Below are 23594 nucleotides of genomic sequence, written 5' to 3' on the forward strand. Positions count from 1 at the left end.
TTTTTTCAACCTAGCCAATGCAGATTAAGCAGAAATTAGCTTTTCGTGAACCCTTTCTTTTGAGGATAGACGCCTACCTATATGGATAGTTGCCCCGCCATGAAAATAGTGAGTAGGATAGATGCCCTTTAAACCGTGTAAACGAAAAACCCAAACCAAATGTTAGGTTAGTTCTACTCCTAAAACATCGATTGTCTCCAAGAAACATGGGCCATAGCAATGAAAAAGTTTTGTGTTTTTTTATATCTTTTAATTGTTATAATATAATAATAATAATATAATTTTTATATCACACAGATTACTATATCTAATTAAATTTTTAGAGCTTTTTTTTAACTAAAATATAAATTCTTAAGTTTATTTATAGTATCACATTTAATTAAATTTTACAAGCATTTATTCATCATCATCTTCCTGCCCTTATCCCACTTATGTAGGGTCGGCACAACATGTTTTCCTCTTCCATTCCTCTCTATTATTCGTCACTTCAGTGTTTACTCCTTTCTTTCTCATATCCTCACTCACACAATCCATCCATCGCTTTTTCGGTCTGCCGATCGCTCTTCGTCCTTCGACATTCATCCCTAACATTCTTTTACCAACATAGCGTTCATCCCTCCTCATTACGTGCCCATACCACGCTAACCTATTGCTCCTCATTTTCTCTGTCACGGGTGCTACTTTCAAACTTCCCCTTATATACTCATGTCTAATCCGATCTTTCCTTGTTACTCCACACATCCATCTTAGCAGTCTGATCTCGGCTGCGTGTACTCTTCTTTCATCCGTCACTTTTGTTGCCCAACATTTTGATCCATACATTACGACAGGTCTTATGGTCGTTTTATAGATTTTACCCTTAAGTTTAAGGGGCATTCGTGGATCACAAGCTGTTCCAGAGACCTCTCGCCATTTCATCCATCCCGCATTTATTCTATTTTTCACGTCACGGTCTATGTTGCCGTCATTTTGTATTAATGGCCCAAGGTACCGGAAGTCGACTCAAGGCACGACGAAGCAGACTGGTAGGGATACACCATCCAAGGAAATATGGGAAAAATTGCAGAATAAGTGCTCGGTTTTAGATCTACTTATTCTCAATCCTGCGCCCTCCAGTCTTTCCTGCCATTTTCCTAGTCTGCTCTGTACCTCAAGAGCATTATCTCCGACAAGAACAACGTCGTCAGCAAACAGCATACACCAGGGTGCTTTCTCACTTTCTCGGCACTCCTTTCCCTTTCATAGCCCACCACAGAACCTTACGGGGGACCCTATCGTATGCCTTTTCCAGATCCATGAACACCATATGTAAGTCTTTTTGTGCGAGTCGATATTTTTCGCAGAGTTGGCGGAGTGCAAATATGGCATCTGTAGTTCCCCGGCCCGGCATAAATCCAAATTGGTTCTGTGTGACCTCACATTCTTCTCTTATTCGTCGTGCTATCACTTTCTCCCATATCTACAAGCATTTATTCAACAAAAGTATAAATTCTTAATTGTTGGTCTAAAATATTCATATCAAGTGTCAACATGCACATTGCACAATCATACTTTCTCATCGAAAGCTGACTGTAGGTTTTCTATAGTCCAAGAAAATACTCGAGCTCGCATTTCTTCCTTTCTTTTATATTTTCTCGGCATATACATACATAAAAAATATAACAGACACAAAAAAAAATTATACATATAAACTTACTCTGTATATGGTGAATGAAGGGATAGATGCCCCTAACCTATACCTCAAAAAATCAGGGCAACTATCCTTTGTGATTGGGATAGATGCCCACGTATTTTTTAAATAAATTATAAACAAAATAGCATCTATTTACAACTATATGCAGACTCAGACCCATGACCATGACCCAGTATATAGACGTGATAAAAAATATAACGGAATTTATTACTATTTATAAAATTATAGAACCTTAAATACTAACCTTTAAAACTTTGACGTGTTTGTAAATTTCGCCACGGAGAAAATTACACACACGATCCAAACGCGTCCTTGCCACACGAATATCTGTGGATATCTGAGGTACGGGGTGACTTCGACTCCTACTTATGCGATTAATTTTTATTTGTGAGTTCGGGATGTTAGGTTTTTAGAACATGAGGCATCTATCCCACTGCGGCATCTCTCCCGGTTTTACCATATACTGCCCCGCGCCCTTACCGGCCCCCTGTCCGTCACCGCCGCAACCATTATGTCTCTGCATTTTAAATCTGTAATATCTTCGAAAATGTTCATTTAAATTACATGCTGTAAAGGCCCTTATTGATCTATATTAAATGCACAATGTATTTGTGGTACTTAGTTGGATAATGATGAATGCTGTATTACTTAAAATTGCTTCGTAAATAAGCCATTATTTCTCGTAAAATGTAAAGGATAAAAAATGGTTATTGTAGGTTTGTTTTCCTAAAACATAGATATATCATCGCGAACTTTTTTGTAGACCTTTTTAAGGTGTACAATACTGTAGTACATAATTTTGACCTATCTCGTAGGGTTCAGCCAGCTTTTGCAATGTAAGCGCAAAAAAATGTGTTTATTTACGACATCACATTAGAAACCTCTAAAATTATCAGTATTTTTCTACTATAGCATATATTGTACATATAAACCTTACCCTTGAATCACTCTATCTATTAAAAAATCCGGTATCAAAATCCGTTGCGTAGCTTTAAAGATCTAGGCATACATAGGGACAGACAGACAGCGGGAAGTGACTTTGTTTTAGACTATGTACCTAATGATATTCACATAAACTTTGAATGTAATAAATAATTATATACGGAAGATTGCGTTTTATTCCCCAAAGTTCTACTAACGATTAGACAGATCTTTGTCCAGCTATGGGCCATTTAAAAATGTATCTCAACAATAAAATATTGCGTATAAACGTACCTATTGGAAACCTATGAAATTTTATCACAGTTGAAAAAAGTAAATTAATATGCTTTTTTTTTAAAGAGATACATTGTGAACGCTTTCACAAATAAAATATGTTTCGTTAACTATTGTATATATAGTATTGTCTCGATATTTATATAGGCATTAGGTATGATATATATAAGTTAAAACTTAATTTTTAATCGCGAAGACACTGTTTCTTGTCATTTTTTCGTATGGATAGCGATACCACGGGATCTTTTAGCAACTAGATGTTTAAATATTTCTGTTTCGACACGTGAAATTGCCTAGTCAAATTTAAAAAAATAACTTTAGCATAGCATTTAGCCTGTAACATCCCACAACTGGCCTCTTGCTCCATTTAGGAGAAGGATTGGACCTTATTCCACTACGCTGCTCCGCTGAAGGTTGGCGGATATGTTCCAAACCGGAAAGAAATATTTTTACAAATACAAATATCCATCCTTAACGGGAATTGAACCCGCAAACCGTCGGTGCTTTAGGCGACTACTCGCACTACTACACCAGGGCGGCATTTAGCATAACTGTGTCTAAATAAATATTATTATGATAAAATTATTGCTTTTAATTTTTAACCGATTTCAAAAAAGGAGGAGGTTACTCAAATGAACCGTATATATAATTTTATAAAGGTTATTTTATTACCTATGCCTGTGTATGTCTACTTTTAATAAATAACACAAAAAAAGTAATTTTATATTTTATTATCATACTAAATTATTATACATTTAACTTATTAGTCAGAATATTGACAAATAGGCAAAAACAGGTCTCAATATCAACATCTTCTATTTGATAATATATCTTATTAAAATAATAAATTTACATAACTTGAAACATCAATACCTCGGAGCTCACTTCTGAAATATCCAAACATAGGTTAACAATAATAGTTTGACTGATTTATTTTTTAAAAGCTTGGTAACGACAGATGGGTACCTAGTTTGTTTCGATGTCATCTACGCCTTAAAAGTATGTTGTGCAGGGAATGCAGGCATGAGAATCAAATTATAAGAAAAAAATATCAATTAATTTATTTTACGAAACACTCATACAATTAATTGTCTGTATATGTTAACAATATCATACATTTCCGTCTCTTTTCCAGGATATTTGAAATATACAGATTAAAAATAAATAACAGTACAAACTATGTTAGTAAATGTAAATTTCGGCCATATTATGATTACTTCCACTGAGCACTGAGGTATCGAAATATTAAATGCCACAGAAAATATATTAACAGCCAAACAAATAATACATTAAAATAAAGTCTATTTTTATCATACATATAATATATTATAAAACTGAACATATATAAATACATTTATATATTTAGAATATCTGTGCTAGAATGTCAATTATAAAGGCATTTTTATAAGTGTAACAAATATTCACGATAATAAATCTTGCTGCTGTGAAACTTGTTGTTGATGAATTTCTTGCATTGTTGATACAGGCAGGGTTGCACTTACAGTAATCGAGGGCATTCCTGGCAGTGACACTGGAGTCACTACTGGTAAACCACTATTCAGTGGCGGAGGCTGCATGGGGGCTTGGGTGAAATTACTCATATCAAATGTTGGAACTAAATTTGGTGAGGTTTGTTGCATAGGTATCGAAGTTGGTACTTGAGGCTGTGAGTAGTTAGACATCATAGGTATATATGGTTGAGGCTGGTTCATAGGAATACCCGGTAAATTTGGTAATGGAGCTGGTGGCTGCATGTTCGAAACTGAGGGTATACTACCCAAATTAGTCAAGGTAGTCTCAGCGAGATCTGAAAATGTTTTTTATTTATCAAAATCTAGAATTCATCATTACAGCCTATACAGTCCACTGCTGGACATATGCCTCCACAAGTTTACACCAAAAATAATGTGAACTCATGTGTTTTACCCATAGTCACCACGTTGGGCAGGCGGGTTGGTGACGGCAGGGCTGGCTTTGTCGCACCGAAGACGCTGCTGCCCGTCTTCAGCCTGTGTATTTCAAAGCCAGCAGTTGGATGGTTATCCCGCCACCAGTCAGCTAATTAAGTTCCAAGATAGTAGCGGAACTGTATTATCAATTAGTCGCCTCTTACGACACCCACGGGAAGAGTACCTCTCTTACAAAACAGTACAAAAATACAAAATCTAGAATTACTTTACTCAAATAGGCTTGAAAAGCATGTATATTGTCATTTTACAAATTAAAATTATTTTCCTTTTAATCTATACTAGTATTATAAAGCTGAAGAGATTGTTTGTTTTTTGTTTGAACGCACCAATCTCAGAAACTACTGGTCCGATTTGAAAAATTCTTTTAGCATTAGATAGCCCATTTATCGAGGAAGACTGTAGGCTATATATCATCACGCTACGATCAAACTGAGCGGAGCACCAATGAAAAATGCTTCAAAATCGGGGGTTCTTTTTTTCTATTGAGAGCTTCCGCTGCGGGCGCTGTAAAATCAGTTAAAGTTTCGCAAAAATCATGTATGACAGAATTGATCCTCTTTAAAAGCTCTTAAAAAAAAGTCCGCGACGCCATATATCTATCTTTTAAGGTTGGCTCACTATAACCTTTTTTATGCTAACCAAGTTTGTTCTAAAATAATGCATTATTTGCGAAGATGTTTTTATAAACATGATATTAATCCTTATCTAAATAAATACGTTATTCATCACAAGTATTTAATTTAAAACAAAATAGCCTTTTACATGATTCGATTTCAATGAGTATCTCAGGTGATATCACAGTTTTAAAATAACATCGCAGCAAAATAATGAACAAGTATTAGGTGCGCATCTGTTCCACGCGTACGAAGTCGCGCGCAGAAGCTAGTTAATTAATAATAGTTAAAAGTGAAGCTAAGCTTTTTAAATCGAGATTTAGCTATTAAATTATTTTTAATAAATAAATATAAAAGGTAAAAACAATCAGCTTACATTTGAATAACTAATATACTTACTGCTTGAATAGGCAGCCATATTGGATACCATTGACTGAGTTTGTGTCAAAGGTGGTGTCGACATACTGGGTTGTATGCTTACATACTCTGTCAAATTTGGTTGCTCATTGGTGAAGGAAGGTGTATATGAAACAGGATTAACCATAGGTACTCCAGATAGGAATGGTGGTTGAGAAACTTGAGTTGCACCGGCCTGATTTATGCCCTGATTATCATTTATAAGTGGGGTTGTTTCATTTGTAACATTCAAATTTTGAACACCAGTAATTAAAGCATCTTGGTGTACATTAGCACTCTGAGAAGAAACCTAGAAACAAAAACATTATTAATTAAAACATTACTTATTTACAGTATCTTCTCTATTTTATAAAAGTATTAAAAAAAATAAAAACTAGCATCTTCTTATAAACAATAGACAAATCTTTAATCTTACCTTTATAAACTGTAATAAAACTAACATAACTGAAAATGAATAATCTTTTACAAGCCTTACCATTGGTGTTGGTGGTGCATGCTGCTTTTGATTTGGCACAAGCGGACTGCTTCTAATTGGAATTCTATGTAAGTAACCGTATCCTATCCCGCATCCAAGACTACCTTCTCCACCCCAGTTGTGATTTGGTGTTATATGCACTTCTCGACAGCTATCATCATTTATATTATAAACAAATAGCTTAAGAGCCCTTCCTTCGTGTGCTTCTATCAGTGTAAAAAGATCTTCACTTTCGTGCATGATGGAATCTGCACCAATTATATAATCTGAGAAGGGCCTTAATCCAGCTAATTCTGCTGGTGATGAGGGATGTACCTCCTGCAATAGAGAGATATTTTAATAAATACATTTAATGTACACCTTATTCTAGATATTGTCTAGAAGAGATTTCTCTTTTGGCAATAAGACAGCTGTTTATATCATTATATTTTATTTTTTATTTCACAATGTTTGTATATAGCATATTTTTTTGGTTGTGTGTTGTTTATAATTCAGTTTCCTTAACTAGTTAATGATATAGGTGCTCAAATATTTACATATTTTCAATTTGTTGCTGTTATTATGTTAAATTTACATCATTCAAGAAAATACTTGTACTTTAAACAACGAATCTTTTTTATATTAAAATTATTTAACCCTATTACTTTAAGATAGTTTTTATTTAAAATCCACAGATTGATTGTTGTTATCTTAATTACATAATAAAGATTTTTTAAGGAGTTTTATTTTTAATTTAATGTATATAATCGGTTTTTATATTAATGCTATAAAGTCAATTAAAACAATAAACAAGTACTTGATAATTATGAACTTACCAGGATGTGCCAGACATTTTCATTAGCACCTTCAAATGAACAAAATCGAATACTGACTCCAAGTAAACCTTGACCACCCCAATTTTGACTGGGTGTAATCATCACCTCTCTCACTGACTGAGTCTTTGTGCTATAGATTCGCATTTTAATATTTTTATCTACATTCTGTTTTAAGAGTGTTTTAAGTGTATCATTATCTTGGTCCAGTCTAGTGTCTTCAATAGCCACAATAAAGTCGAAAAATGGTTCAAGATTTGCTTTTTGTCCAGGGGAACCGTCTTGGACCTGCAAAACATTGACGTGTTACTTGTATTTCATAATAAAGTCTACGTTAAACATGAAATACGGTATAAATACAAACCCTTAAGATATGGTATCCCTCAGAACCACCCCCTGGCACTTCAGAACTTTGTGAAGAACCCATTGAAATTGGGATCAAGAAACTGATACAAATGTAAAGCTATTTTGAACTTTTTTACGAAAATCCTACTCCATGACAACTGTTTGACTTTGACATTTTTGACTTCTACGTGGCATAAGGCATTTCTCTATGCTCCATGGGCATTATATTAAAAAATATTAAAAAAAATCAATAAGACTTAAAAGATTATTTAATTTTAGTAGGAGATACAAGAACCGAACAAGAGACGAACTTCACTCATCTGCTTAATAGATGAAAATTATTTTTAGTAGTATTATAATATATATATTATATTATATTTACTTTATTTTAAATTCAGTCAACAACAATGTTCATATAATTTTTAATTCGATTATGCTATTGGGAAAAATATTTTTAACAATAAAATTAACTCCATGTTTTTATTTAAAATAAATTAACATGAATAACGCAAACATTTTGAGACATATTAAAAAATAAAAACTCTAAATAAACTAAAAATCGGAAAAAAATGTACCCAGTCTCGAAATATCGAAGAGATAATCCCATCACTAATATTATGATTAATCGATTCGTCAAAAAAAAAGTATACAACAAAAGTCAAAAATTAAACAAACATAAATGTGGAATAGAATGAATATATTATGATTTTGATGACCGTTTTAAAATTACTCTAGTGAGATTCGATATTTATTTGTTAAAATAATTATATAGATATCATTGCAAATCTCATTATTTCGTAAAATTTGGTAAGTAATAATAATGACGTCAAATTAATTTTTTAGCTTAGTGTTACATTATTTTTTTTGCTTAATATTACATTCTTTTTTGCTTAATATTACATTATTTATTTAATAAAATTAACTTCTGTATTTAGTAGACATATTCAATAAGTTTAGTCTCTTATTTTTAAGAAAATTCATTAAATATATTTAAGGTATACAAATACAATGGCAGAATGGAAACATTTAATAACAGAATGGCTAAACGAATACGCGGCCCTAAGAGAATACGAACTGAAAAGTTTTGCAGCGGAACATGAACATAATCATGAAATTGCAACAGCGTTATTTAATTTACTGTATTGTGAAGATGAAAATGAAAGTCAAGCCAATAAAAGGGCTGATGAATTCGATCCACAGGTACCTATCATTTTGATACAATAGGTACAAGAAAAAATAAAATAAACGATTCACACTAAAAATCTTCTAGTAATATGAGAATCCAAGTGACATTTACAACATAACCCTAAATGCAGAGACCGTGTCAAATATCTTTTAGGTCTATAAAAGCATTTGTTATGTAAAGGTATCGAACCAACATCACTTATTGCAGTAGCCAGTTGCTATAATCACTGTGGTATGGTGTAGTCAAATAAGTTAATGTCAGGTATATGTAAAATAAATAGTTTAATCACGAGGCAACACTTCTCCAAAGCACTGTTGTGATGATATTTTTACACTTTACTTATCATTAGAAATATCTAAAAATTATGTACTTGACAATATAATTACGTTAACTAATCAAAACTATAACTGTTATGTACATTTATTCATCTGTAATCTACTTGGAGACACTAATAATTAAAATGTTGTTTGTTTAAAAATGCTAATATCAGGAACTACTGCTTTGCAAAATTCTTTTTGTGTTGGATATTCCATTTCCTAAGGAAGGCCATAAGACATATATTATGTTAGTACCCTTCTTTTCTCAAATTAATGAACCCCGGGTCCCAGCTAGTATTATTATAAAGAAGAAGGCTTGGAAATTTTTTGTTTTACAATAATAAACTGACTAAAAATTCTTTCATCGTCATAAAGCTGTAAAATACCATACAAAATACGTGAAACGAACATACTTTAAAACACAAGGTGCATAAAAACTTTTATTGTTTCATCATCATCATCATCATCATCACATCACAGCAGCCCCCTGCAGTCCACTACTGGACACAGGCCTCCACAAGTTCATGCCAAAAATGGCATGATCTCATGTGTTTTGCCCATAGTCACCACGCTGGGCAGGCGGGTTGGTGACCGCAGGGCTGGTTTTGTCGCACCGAAGACGCTGCTGTACACCTGTCTTCGGACCTGTGTATTTCAAAGCCAGCAGTTGGATGGTTATCCCGCCATCGGTCGGCTTTTTAAGTTCCAGGGTAGTAGTGGAACTGTGTTATCCCTTAGTCGCCTCTTACGTTACCCACGGGATGAGAGGGGGTGGCTATATTCTTTGATGCTGTAACCACACAGAATTTATTGTTTAATCATATATTATAATAACTAAATATGCAAAGAGGAAATTATTGTATTTACTTTGTAATGAAGTATTACACACATTCTTTATAAAATCGTATGGTATCATAGTATATCATATACTACATATTTTTACATAACTCTGATTAAATTTGGTAAATGTTGGGAGTTTAAATTTTTTTGTGGCTATTTACTACCTTTATTATAGAACTAGTATATATATATATATATATATATATATATATATATATATATATATATATATATATATATATATATATATATATATATATATATACTAGCTGACTCAGCAAACGTTATCTTACCGCTAAACGCTATTTAAAAATAGAGGTTGGTGGTAGAAGGGTGAAAATTTAGGGTTGTATGTATTTTTCAACGCCAAATCATAATAAAATAAATAATAAATCTAAAAATTAAGAAAAATAGGTGTGGACCACCCTTAAGATTTAAGGGATGAAAAATAGATGTTCGATTCTCAGACCTACCCAATATGCTCACAAAATCTCATGACAATCGGACAAGCCGTTTCGGAGAAGTTTAACTACAAACACCACGACACGACAATTTTATATATTAGAATTTTATAAATATATATATATATATATATGTATGTATGTATGTATGTATTTTTCTAACAGTCTAAATATAGGTGTTTTTAATACTTCATCTTAAAAAAACTACAGCATTACTATTTTAATATTGCAGATGCTAGAGAATGTGTGTATACAGTTGTTCAGTTTCTATAGATCTAAAGAAATTGAGCTTCAAAGATTCACTCTTCAATTTGTTCCTACATTGATTTATCGGTACTTAAGCTCAGTCGCTCAAGGCAACACTAAATCATGCAGATGTATTGAGACCCTATTGATTGGTATGTTTAAATATTTCTTAATATGGTTTTTATGACTAAAAATATTAATTGAATATTACTTAATATAATAATTTTAAAGTTGCTAACGTATTTTACAGGCTTGTACAACTTTGAAGTGGTTGATGAAAATGGAAAACCCAAGGTTGTCTCATTCAGATTACCTTCCCTTGCACAACCTTCAATTTATCATGAGGTGAATCTTAATCAAAATAGTTTAATACATAAAGTTATTTAGCATCAGTTATTTGTCTAAAGTTTTTTTTTAGCCATTGTCCCTGGGTTCACAATTTTTAACAGAAAGTGCTCTGCGAAGATGGGAAGAGTGTAATACGAAGCTAGTCAGCTGGGGACCTCACTCCCAAGTTGAAGTTATTAATGCACAGAATCGGCTTAAAGTAATGGCAACTCTCTTCTTTGTTTATAATTGTCAACTAAGCTTAATGCCAAAGCTATCACTCAGACATTTCTGCATTGCTTCCTCCAGGTTAATATTTTTAATATTTTGTAAACATTTTAATATAAGTGAATAGAGTTTATAGGTATAACTTTATTTACAGAATAGTTTCTCAAGGTTTTAACAAAACAGTTGGTGCCTCGATCGGTCGATCGATACCAAGAATACCAGTTTCTTCGAACTTTCTTCTTGAAATGATCGAGGGTTGTTACTTTGCGATGTTCAACGAATTTTACACATTAGCATTTCAGGCTGTAAAAGACATAGATCAAAGAGCACAGTATGAATTACTACCCGACGTCATGTTAGTAACAAGTGCTGTTATAAATTCACTGAAGAACAGTCCTTCTGGTTTGTATGCAATATAAAACTTATTAAATTAAGTGTCAAAAAACAACTCAACAATAATATTAACTTTTAATTTTAGGTCAACCATGCGATGGTCCTATGGGTATAAGTGTTGCACTATCACCTGCTACAACAACTGTTACTATGTCAAAATCTATGATAACAAATGCATCTTTCCGTACGAAAAAATTACCAGGTAATGCAGTTGTTATATATTTTTCTATGTTTAACACCACTTTCATACAGCGGATATGACAAACATTGCCTATCATGTTAGTAGTCGTAATGAAACATTATTTATTATACTTACAGATTGAAATATTGGCTAATTTATATCATATTACGAAAATGATTTTGTGTGCAATTTTCTTTCACATCTGTATTTTCGTCATTTTTGTTTTGTAAAATAAAAGGTAAATATTAAAAATTAATCAAAAACATATATTAAAATTTTATTAATATCCTTAAATTCACACTTTTAATAGCGAAATATTTTTCAACAATAATTATCTAATTAGGAATAATCTGTGAATTTGCACCTTGACCTATTGCGTGTGTGGTTATAAATAATTGTGTTTGCTTGCAAACGAAAAAAAAAAACAACTTCAATGATATCGATAAATAATACGAAAGAGCTAGTCGGTAAAACGGTCAATTAAATACGCATTATTAGGACTAACTCAAAAAGTACCTGTCTTATCTCGGTCAAATTTAAATGGCACATAAAAAGCACTAACTTTCGATTAAAAAAAGAATTATCAAAATCGGCACAACCAGTAATAAAGTTGTGAGATAAAAAACATTGAAAGAGAACATTCGAATTGAGAACCTCCTCCTTAATATGCTTTTATTTGTTACAAACAAGAACTATTTATTTTAATAATAAATTTGAGAGTACAGATGTGATCTTATCACTACTTTCTTAGTGTTATACCTTTACTTAGTAAAGATGGATATGTATTCTGTAAAAACCGATATTTATGCAATATTCTCTTTCTTTTAAGATGACATTCCAATACAAGCTGGTCAAGTGGTGCAGACAGAGGCGACGGACATTCTCACATCGATCACGGAAGAGGGAGAGTCTGACGCTCAAATGCAGCGAGGGGTCGCTCCAAGAAACTCTAAACCTAAACTAAGCGCTTTTCCGGGACTAGGGAAAAAGTCGAAAGATGGCAAAGAAAAAACTGGAACAACGGCTGAGAAAAAGGTCACAGTCAAAGACGCTTCGAAGGTCATTTGGAATTCTCTTAGTGGAGGTGGCGATATGGTCGACGCGCAACAAAAAACTAACGCTCTCGATTCCTTCGATGCCAACGGAAGCTTGAGGGACGAAATTTCAATGACGTCTGTTCACAACAGCGCTGAAAATTCTGATACGCGATCGCAGGTGACCACCGATTCCTTGGATATGGAAACGTCACCGCGCTTCGCGGCTATGCAAGTCAGCTCCGTATAAAAATATGCTATTTATCGTTCTTAGTATATTAGCTAATTTGTATATGTTATAGCTATGCTGTGTTTGTACTTATTCGGTGTATGTATTTATTACTTAAGGGGTTACACCTAGTCAGCTTTTTCGAACAAATCGATTTTTCGTTTTCAACGGATTCTTAAAGTACAACATTTCAAAAATATTCTCTGACAATTTCAAGTCAACGCAATCTAAATTGACTGATCAATAGCCGTTTTTACCTGTAAGGTCTATGAGTCGCGCCGGGTAGGATTTACGTAATTATGCATATATATGTACGCACGCGCTTCGAAGAAAGCTGTACATCACTGCTCTATTCAAATTATTTATAAGTATAAGTCTATAAATCAAACGGTCCCAAAATCAGAGGGTAGAAAGATTAAACCTATGAAAGTGTAGTTGAAATTACAAAAATAATCTAAGGAACTCTAAGATTAAGATGGTGATAACCACAAGAGGTATATTTTTTCAAAATCGCAAAAAACAGCATCTTTTTATTTTTCACCTTGGTCCTAAATGCTCAACATAAACGAATCGACAACTGATGATTCCCAACGAATAAGGATGGACCAAGAACCGCTTAGGTCAGGGTCCACAAGGTGCAAGTAATTCCACATAAACTGAGATTGGCGTCAAACCGATTATTAAACCATGCAATAAACGCATTCTTTAGGTTTCTGGTTCCATCTTATTACAATAACCACAACTTAAGAAGTTAACACGGCCACCTGACAACGATGCCTCTGAACTACGGAAGAAAAGAAAAACTGCTAGAGGTGAAGCTCAATAAAATGTAGGGAGGCTTATGCCTTAGTTGTATCGTCATTATCGACGTTAAGCTGTCAGTCCCGTTTGTTATCATATACACCTGATAGCAATCGTTACTCGTAGTAGGGAATATATCCACAACCCGAAGTGGAGCACCGTGGTGGATTAAGCTCCGAGCCTTCTCCTACATGGGGAAAGAGGCCTCTGTAAAACAGTGAGATTTTACAGGCTGAATCGTGATTAGTAAGGTAGCCAGAGCTCTTGAGAAGGGAAAGTGGTAGGTTCGGGAACGCGCTTGCAATTATTTACTATATGCTATATGCTACGGTAATCGCTTACCTTCTTTTCTAGGCAGTCTCAGGACTGCTAATCTAAAGCCTATATACATGAAACTTCATGAATAACTAAGAGCACGTAAATGTTGTATTACTTAAAACAGGGTTATCGTAAATAAAGCACCAGGTTGGTATTTTAGATGTAACTACGTCTGCAGTTTTGTGCTGTAGGTCGAGCATCTGTAAATTAATTTATAGGTAGTAAATTACTTTATGCACACTGTACTGTAAGCTTTTAAAAGCAGCAATCACTAAATTTTGTATACGTTTTATTTATCTATATTCAAAAACTGGCCTTGATCGAAGGATTTATTTTTCCAATGCGTACTTTTTTGTACTAATTTTTCATCGAAATTATGACTTACTTTCGATAGCCGACCATTAATTCAAAAATAAAACAAACTATTTTTTATGTTAAACGGTTTCATTACAATAAAAATGATGTAGTTAGGTTATGTACTAAAAGCTAAAAAATAATTCGGTAAGTTCTAGCTACCAGATCGCACCAATCTTCTTATCGATCTGGGGTATTGATCAGACAATTATAAAATAGTTGGGCGTAGTGTATCCAGTCAACACTATGATAGGAATTTCACGTGCCCAATGAATTTATATTTGTCTGATCAATACCCCAGACGCATGAGAAGATTGGTGCGTTGGATCTGGTAGCTAGTAGTTCGTACATAACCTAACTACATCATTTTTATTGTAATAAAACCGTTTAACATAAAAAAATTAGTTTATTTTATTTTCAAGTTTTTAGTTGTGTTGTTAGTCGATACTTCTCATTCTATTGAATTTATCTAATGCCTCACTATTACATGGTTTGTTTCCTGACAATTTGTTGCAATCTAGCTCTTCAATACACAATCCTTCCAAAGACTTCACTTAACACGTATGCTTGTAATTCCTCAAACAGTTTTGAGCCTAAATATATAACTGCGTGGCCGTCCCATAATTGAACTTTGCCGGAAACTGTATGGCTTTAGGGTGAATAAGGTGTATGCCATCTCTTTCAAAGTCGATCTGAACGGACGTTACATCCGTTCAGTACATTTGGGTTCGACGAAACTGAGGCCAAACAATTTCTGTAAGTTAGCCGACAGCGTCGTTTACCAACCCTTTCGATACGTCAATATTAGAGCGCAACATAACTTTTGCACCTTCAAATATTCATAATACTACCAATCATGCCCTTTTATTTGATTCCCATTTTGACTTATTTGTGGAAAATATGTAGGTAATCCACCATTTTGTGACGGCAGCCATCTTGGATTTTTCAAAGTGAGTCCTATTCTACCAATCAAGCCCTTTCATTCGATACCCATATTGAGGTATTTGTGGAAAATATGTAATCCGCCATTTTGTGGCGGCGGCCATCTTGGATATTTCGTGGTAAGCTCTATTCTACCAATAAAGCCCTTTCATTTGATACCCATTATTGAAGTATTTGTGGAAAATATGTAATCCGCCATTTTGTGGCGGTGGCCATCTTAAATTTACAATCATAAGGACTAAATTATGTTGTATTGTCATCAACATTAAAGTGTGTACCAAATATCAGATCAATTTGTCATCAGGAACGGGGAAAAATTCCAATTACTAAATTTGACCCAAACAAACAAATAAATAAACTGGTCAAGCTAAATAAAGCCGTTTAATTAATATGTTATGAAATCCTTCGATCATACAAAAACGCAATTCATTTATTTTTTATATTTTTGATGACCGGCGTAGAAACAATAGTGGTCACCGCTAAAGCCTTTTTTGAATAGAGAACCGCGAAATATATTATATCTTGAATATTAGGAAAATAGTTGAAATAAAAAATAAATAATGTAGTCGAAAATACACCCTCCAATTTTATTTAAAAAAAATCAACTCAGTACGTCCAATCATTTTCTGACAAAAAAAAATCGCAAAAGCGCTATTATTTCGGCTGTCAACTAGGTGTTATCCCTTAAGCAATAGCAGTATATCTGGTGTCAGGGTACACTAAGGGAATTTGCTAATTTTTTAAAACGTAATTAGACGATCCATGCGATTGCTCTTATATCATTTTTGCGCTCCAAAGCATTGTAGAGTAATCTATCTTTAACAGTCGTTCAATAAGGCGTTTATCGAAAATAATTTTCAAAATTGGTCCTGAGTCCATTGGTGTCTTCAAATAAAAAACTTATGAAAATGTACATATAAAGTAAAAAATGCTCGAACTTGCATGAAAGAACCGGCAAACTCGGGCATCGATACAAAGCTTTGAACATGAACATGAACATGTGTGTAAAAAGTATACATACACCTTTTTAACCAAAAAAATGGAATATTATGGGAATAGTTCGAAATTTAAAAAAAAAATCCTTTTGACCTGAAACAAAAAATTATAATAAATTTAAATATTTTGGTTTGCAACACCAAAAATAAGAAAATAAAAAGATTTGGGAAACTACAAACAGTATTCGTACACAGACATTGATCGTGAATAAAATTGTATCTAATTTTTTGTGGTATATATCTTTTGGCATAAATTACTGCCCGTAGTCTTCGTGGCATCGAATCGATAAGATTTTTCGTGATAGCAGTTGAAATATCTTCCCACTTTTTCGTCAAGACTTCGATGGATTCAGCGTGATTTGAAACCTGTCTTTCCCTCATTGAATTTTCTATAATACTTCACAAATGTTCGCCAGGATTTAAGTCCGGTGATTGGGAAAGAGTGTCCGGTGATTTGGAAAGAGTGTTTTAGTAAGTACTATAAACCGTGTGCTTCGGATCGTTGCCCTGTTGAAACACAAAATCCTTTTCCAATCCCAAGTTTTCCCGCACTCACTGATAATTGTACTTCTTTTTAACCGACTTCCAAAAAAGGGGGAGGTTCTCAATTCGACTGTATTTTTTTTTCCTATGTATGTTACATCAGAACTTTTGACCGGGTGGACTGATTTCGACAATTTTTTTTTAATCGAAAGGTGATGTGTGTCAATTGGTCTCATTTAAATTTATTTGAGATCTAACCACTACTTTTCGAGTTATATCTAATAATGCGTTTTTACTTGACGCTTTTTTCGTCGACCTACGTTGTATTATACCGTATAACTTTCTACTGGATATACCGATTTTGATAATTCTTTTTTTTTTTTTTTTTTTGAAAAGGGGATATCCCTAGTTTGGTACCATGATAAGGAAACCAGGATCTGATGATGGGATCCCAGAGAAATCGAGGGAAACTCCTGAAAATCCGCAATAACTTTTTACTGGGTGTACCAAATTTGATAATTTTTAATTTAATCGAAAGCTGATGTTTATCATGTGGTCACATATAAATTTTATCGAGATCTGATTACTAATTTTTGAGTAATCTTTGATAACGCGTAGTTACTTGACTATTTTTTCTTCGATCTACGTTGTATTACTCGTCGATGTAATTGAAGTCGGTTTTTTTTCGTTTGCGAGCAAACACAATTATCTTTATATGTTATAGTCCATTTTACCTCCAAACATGTGTAATTTTCCGACACTTCCCATACAATCCCACAACATGACTAAACCACCACCGTATTTCACAGTCGGAATCATTATTTGGATTCAGTTTACAATTTTTCTTTCGCTACACTACGCCTCCCATTTGAACCAAAAATAATAAATTTACTTTAACCGATAATATGATACTGTTCCAAAAATACTATCTTCATGTAGGTACATATTTTTTAGCAAATTCGAGTAGTTTTCCGCGATTTCTCTATATATTCGCGATTAGTCTTGTTGACGAAAAACTTTTCCTCATGATCCGGCCGCAAGATATTTCGAATCGTTCCAATTGAAACTTGTTTATTTCGATCTTGCATTGTCACAGTATTCTAGGTTTTTATTTACTACGGGCATGAAAAATCTTGCATATGTCTTCTGTTCAAATTATCAACTGTTTTCTTCGCGCCAAATCTATCAATAATTGATTGTATACTTGAACGGGCTCAACCGAAGGTCGTCGAAATTTGCACGAGACTTATGAACTTAATTAGAGGCTAATTATAATACTTTTGACCTCTGTTGTTTTTTTCGCTTTCCGACCCATTTTCGACACGTAAAGAACATCGACTAAAGTATAAAATTTTCAGCACTAGACATAAAGGGAAGGACAAACTGGAAGATGTAAATAAATTCCAGAATGACACATGATTTGCTACGTCATGTGCTTAGTTCTTTTTTTAAGTTTTAAGATTTACACGGGTGCAAAATAAAACACAACTATACATGGTCGCTGTTCAACCAGAGAGTTTATTTCCCCAGAGACTTATTCTATAGACAAGACCCCCATAGACTATATATTATATAAACTATAATCACTACACCTACAACACCCCTCCCCCCTAAGCTTTCACTAACAATTTGCTTTAAAGTTTAATTAAAATTTATTTAGACACCTTACAAATTAAGACGCTGCACTGGCCTACGCATACGCCCACTCCTTTTAACTTCAGTCTGAATACCAATTGGAGATTTAGGAATACTAACTGAATCTTTCTTATTATTATTAAAAGCATTTGAACTATTAGTCGAATTATTAGAAGTCTCCAATTCGCCCTCAGATGCTGCACTTATACTAACCTCATTACCAGGAATGTCATTCTCTATCATATCTTGAGTGTTATTAGACTCGTCTTGATCGGCACGTGAATTTCTAGGCAAACATTGAGTGACATTTCTGGTAAGTATACCTCTATCAGTATTTACATCATACATTACATTTCCAACCGGTCGGTCAATAATACCTTCTAACCATTTCCTTGACTTATCATAAGATGCTACAAGTACTTTATCACCAGGTAAATATTGTTTAACTGGCTTATTACAAACAGACCGGCGAGGAATAGTTACATCTTTCTTAATTAAAGATAAACGCGTACGCAATGGCCTGCCCAACATCAACTCACAAGGTGCTCTACCTGTGGTAGCATGTGGAGCCGAACGATAAGCCAACAACCACTGCTGAACACTATGATTCAAGTCCTTGTTATTAAATGTCTGTGCCAGCATGGCCTTTTTAAATGTTTGCACTCCCCTCTCCGCTAAGCCATTGCTCGCTGGATGATAAGGAGCAGTACAAATATGTCTGATATTATTATTCTTACAAAATGTAATGAACTCAGCCGATGTCCACTGTGGACCATTATCGGTAACAAACTGCTCAGGAAGGCCAAATCTAGCGAACATACTGCGTAGACATTTTATAGTGGCACTCGAGGTAGTCAATTTCATTTTGGCTACTTCAGGCCATTTCGAGTGTGCATCCATAACAATTAACCACATATGTCCCCTAAATGGACCAGCAAAATCTGCATGAAGACGTTTCCATGGCTCATTAGGCCATTCCCAGTTATGTAAATGTTTTAAGGGTGGTAAATTCCTGTTTTGGATGCATCCTTCACAATTACTTGTAATATCCTTAATGTCATTACTAATGTTGGGCCACCAAAAACAACTATTTGCTAAAGCTTGCATTTTATTAATGCCCAAATGACCAGCATGTAATTCTATCAGAACTTTAGATTTCAAACTATTAGGTATTACAATTCTATCTCTCCAAATAATACAATCTTTAATCAAATATAGCTCTCTCTCTTTTCCTTTATAATTAAGCAATTCCTTATCAATAATTTTTGGCCAACCTTCCCTCAAATATGTAAAAACTTTACTTAACACAGGATCTCTTTGAGTATGCTTAGCTACATCAGTTAATGTTACTGGCGGGTTATCCAAAACAATGCTGTTGATGTTGCCCTCCAAATAACTTTTATCATCTTCACTACTATTTTTAATCGGTAACCTAGAAGGGAAATCAGCTGCAGCATTATTTTGAGATGTCCTATATTTAATTATATAATTATAATTAGACAAAATTAGGGACCATCTTGTCATTCTATCAGCATAAATACTACTAGCAGTTTTGCTTGGATTAAATATTGATATGAGAGGTTTATGGTCTGTTACAAGAGTGAAAGTCCTCCCTTTTAAATATAAATCAAATTTCTTTACAGCCCATATAATGGCCAAAGCCTCTTTATCAATTTGAGAATATTTTGTTTCTGCATCATTGAGCGTTCTGCTTGCAAATGCAATAGGACGTTCACACACTGCATTACCTATCTTAATTTCATGAGCTAAACAAGCTCCTAAACCATACCTTGAAGCGTCACAACTCAATATCACCGGCAACTCAGGGTTATAATGAACTAATACTTGGTCTGATGCAATAGCTTTCTTGGCCCATTCATATGCTTCTACTTGTTCTTTTCCCCACTCCCATTTTCCAGAATTTTTAAGTAACTGGTACAATGGTTTTAAATTATCTGCTGCATTCTTTAAAAACTTATGATAAAAATTAATAGTACCAAGAAAACTTCGCAATTCCTTTACATTGTTAGGTTGTGGTGCCTCCAAGATAGCCCTAACATGCTCAGGTGTTTTGTGAACTCCCTCTTTGTCAATAACATGTCCACAATATTCTAATTGTGAAGACATTAGCACTGTTTTATCTTTATTGATCTTAATATTCAATATTCTTAGTTTATTAAAAATACACTCTAATGTTTTTAAGTGACTCTTTATATCGCATGATGCAACTAATATATCATCAATAAAACAATACACGTTTGGCATATTAAAATGTTTATCCATAAAATCTTGCCATTCTTGAGGAGCTGATGCCATTCCAAACATCATGAAAGTTGGCCGATACAACCCCCACGGTGTAGTCAATGTCATCAGCTTTTGTGCCTCACCATCCATTCTCCTATTCATGTATGCTTTTCTCAAATCTATTTTACTAAATACTGTCTTAATATTATTATCATCTTTATTTAATTTAGCAAAAATATCCTCTATTACCGGGATTGGATGATGTGGCATCTCAAGATAAGGGTTAATAGTCACCTTATAGTCACCACAAATTCTTATATTCTTAGGCCCTTTTATGATACTAACAATAGGCGTCGCCCATGTCACCACCTCAGATTTATCAACCTTACACATTTTACCCTCTTTACATAATTTATCTAGTTCCCCTTTTACCAGATTTTCTAACGCATAAGGAACACGCCTAGGCTTACAAGACATAGGAGTTACATTTTCTTTTAATTTTAAAGTACCTACTGCACCTTTAATTTCCCCAGGGACCCCTGAAAATATGTCCCTATACTTATCCACTAACTTTTTAATTTCAGATTTCTCCCTTTCAATATTATTACACTGCTTCTTACAACGATTCCAATCAATTTTTATTACACTGAGCCAATCTCTACCTAACAAAGGTTTCTTACCTTCTTTCACAATAATTAATGGAGCCAAATAATCTTTATTTTTATTTTTAACTAATACTTGAGTTTTACCGATCACTGTTATATATTGACCTCCATAACCAGTTATTTTTGAAAAACAATTTGATACTTTTACATTTGGCAGTAGTGATTTATATAACAACTCAGGTATTAATGTTACATCTGACCCGCAATCAATTTGAAATAAAATATCAACATTATTCACATTTAGTGAAATATTCCAGGGATCTGGACACTTTTCGTCAATTAATGTTACTTTATTAACCTTTACACTATCTTCATTTTGATAAAATAGTAACTCTAACCCGTAATCACAATTTTCCTTTTCTGAATACACACTGCTTTTAACCTGTAACACTGAAAATTCATCTTTATTTACCTCCTTTACTTTTCTTGACGGAAACCTCTTATGTAGATTAACCTGGGCTCGGCAGACACTCGCAATATGCCCCTTCTTATGACATTTGTAACATTCTTCTTCTCTGAACTTACACTTCGGTTTTATATGTCCCAGCTTACCACAACAATGACATTTCACCTTCACCGTCTCTTTACTTTCTTTTTGATGAGACACCTTCTGCACCTCTGCTTCTTCTTGGCCGTGCGTAATCAGCCTCGCCCCTTTCTCAGCCAGCTCCATCCCTATAGCTATGTTCACCGCTGTCGTGAAAGTTAATTTATCTTCATTAAAGAGTCTTTTTACAATATTCTCATATCGTAAGCCATGAACAAATTTATCTCTCAATGATCTTTCCAGATGTGCCCCGAAATTACACGTTTGGGCAAGCTTTTTAAGGGCCGCCACGAACTCTGCAATGGATTCATTAGGCAATTGTACTCTTTTCATAAATTTGTATGTTTCTGTAATTTCTGACTGAGTTGGTTCGATATGTCTTTCAATGAGCTCAACTAATTGTTTATAGTTTTTGCTGTCCAGACTAGACGGAAAACATAATTCTGTCAGCAATGTTACAATATCGAAGCCTATACATGAAATTAAATACTGGGGCCATTTTGCCTCGTCTATGTTGTGTATTCTCATTTTATTTTCAAACACTTGCTTGTATACTTTAAATGTGCACTTAGCCGTGGAAAACTCTTGTATTATCATTGCACTTCCCCCTGCAAGCGCCATGCTGTTTCGTAAAATTTTCTTCTTGTGTGCCGACGTGACAACACACTAATCACCGTATATACGGATTGCGGACGTGACACGTACAAATATTATTATATTGGTGATCCTCGTCGCCATTGACACATGATTTGCTACGTCATGTGCTTAGTTCTTTTTTTAAGTTTTAAGATTTACACGGGTGCAAAATAAAACACAACTATACATGGCCGCTGTTCAACCAGAGAGTTTATTTCCCCAGAGACTTATTCTATAGACAAGACCCCCATAGACTATATATTATATAAACTATAATCACTACACCTACAACACAGAATAGTGATCCCGACTTGAGGTCAAACATAGTAGTGTCATTGTGTACGAATACTTTTTGTTCTTTTCAATCGTTATATTATCATATTTTAAAATTGAAAAATAAAATCTATAATAGTTATACACACAGAGATATAGGTATATGTGTTATATAAAAGGGCTTTGTATACAAATAATTTTACACTGACTGTATTATGTTCAATACGTCAGTCGACGATTCAGCCTGTAACATTCCACTGCTGGGCATACGCCTCTTTCTCCATGTAAGAGAAGGGTCAGAGATTAATCCACCACGCTGCTCCATTGCGAGTTGGCAGATTCATACACCTGTGTCATTTATTAATTTGATTAAATCTTTACCGCCCCTATTATTATGTATTTTGAAAGATAATAAAACTTAGTTTCAAAATACTAAAAGTATTATACTTAGATAACTTTTAAACGGCAAAATGTTAATGAATATTCTGCTTGAATATTACTCGTAAACAACACAATACCTTGAATATTACCTACTTCATAATAATTTATCGTAAAACGTTCACGGTTATAAGTAGATACAAAAGTAGGTATATATATGTAATAAATGTTGTCATTTGGTGATGTATTAAAACTTTGTGAATATGTAATAAAATGTAATAAAAACTGTTGAAACTTATAATATATGCTCACAAAAAGTAAAAAGATTTATTTTTGTTTT

At 33.8% G+C, this 23594-nt stretch overlaps 3 protein-coding genes across 3 annotated transcripts; 1 reads left to right on the forward strand and 2 right to left on the reverse strand.

Moving 5' to 3' along the window:
- Window positions 1-3623: 3623 nt before the first annotated feature.
- Window positions 3624-7718, reverse strand: LOC123653547 (Golgi reassembly-stacking protein 2). Its single transcript, XM_045589536.1, has 5 exons — window positions 7561-7718; window positions 7200-7484; window positions 6385-6702; window positions 5892-6198; window positions 3624-4715 (listed from the first exon to the last, which is right to left on the reverse strand). Exons 1-5 carry the CDS (start codon window positions 7621-7623, stop codon window positions 4330-4332), a joined length of 1359 nt encoding a protein of 452 aa, XP_045445492.1. The 5' UTR covers window positions 7624-7718; the 3' UTR covers window positions 3624-4329.
- Window positions 7719-8549: 831 nt separating this feature from the next.
- On the forward strand, window positions 8550-13211 carry LOC123653546 (hyccin). Its single transcript, XM_045589535.1, has 7 exons — window positions 8550-8741; window positions 10578-10743; window positions 10842-10936; window positions 11010-11227; window positions 11301-11548; window positions 11625-11741; window positions 12550-13211. The coding sequence occupies exons 1-7, from the start codon at window positions 8550-8552 to the stop codon at window positions 13002-13004; spliced, it is 1491 nt and encodes a 496-aa protein (XP_045445491.1). The 3' UTR covers window positions 13005-13211.
- A 5330-nt stretch (window positions 13212-18541) lies between these two features.
- LOC123653818 (uncharacterized protein K02A2.6-like) lies at window positions 18542-22588 on the reverse strand. The gene is made up of 2 exons (XM_045589798.1): window positions 21050-22588; window positions 18542-20953 (listed from the first exon to the last, which is right to left on the reverse strand). Exons 1-2 carry the CDS (start codon window positions 22586-22588, stop codon window positions 18542-18544), a joined length of 3951 nt encoding a protein of 1316 aa, XP_045445754.1.
- Between the last annotated feature and the right edge of the window lie 1006 nt (window positions 22589-23594).

The sequence above is a fragment of the Melitaea cinxia genome, chromosome 5 (assembly GCF_905220565.1).
Source record: "Melitaea cinxia chromosome 5, ilMelCinx1.1, whole genome shotgun sequence".
Classification (NCBI taxonomy): domain Eukaryota; kingdom Metazoa; phylum Arthropoda; class Insecta; order Lepidoptera; family Nymphalidae; genus Melitaea; species Melitaea cinxia.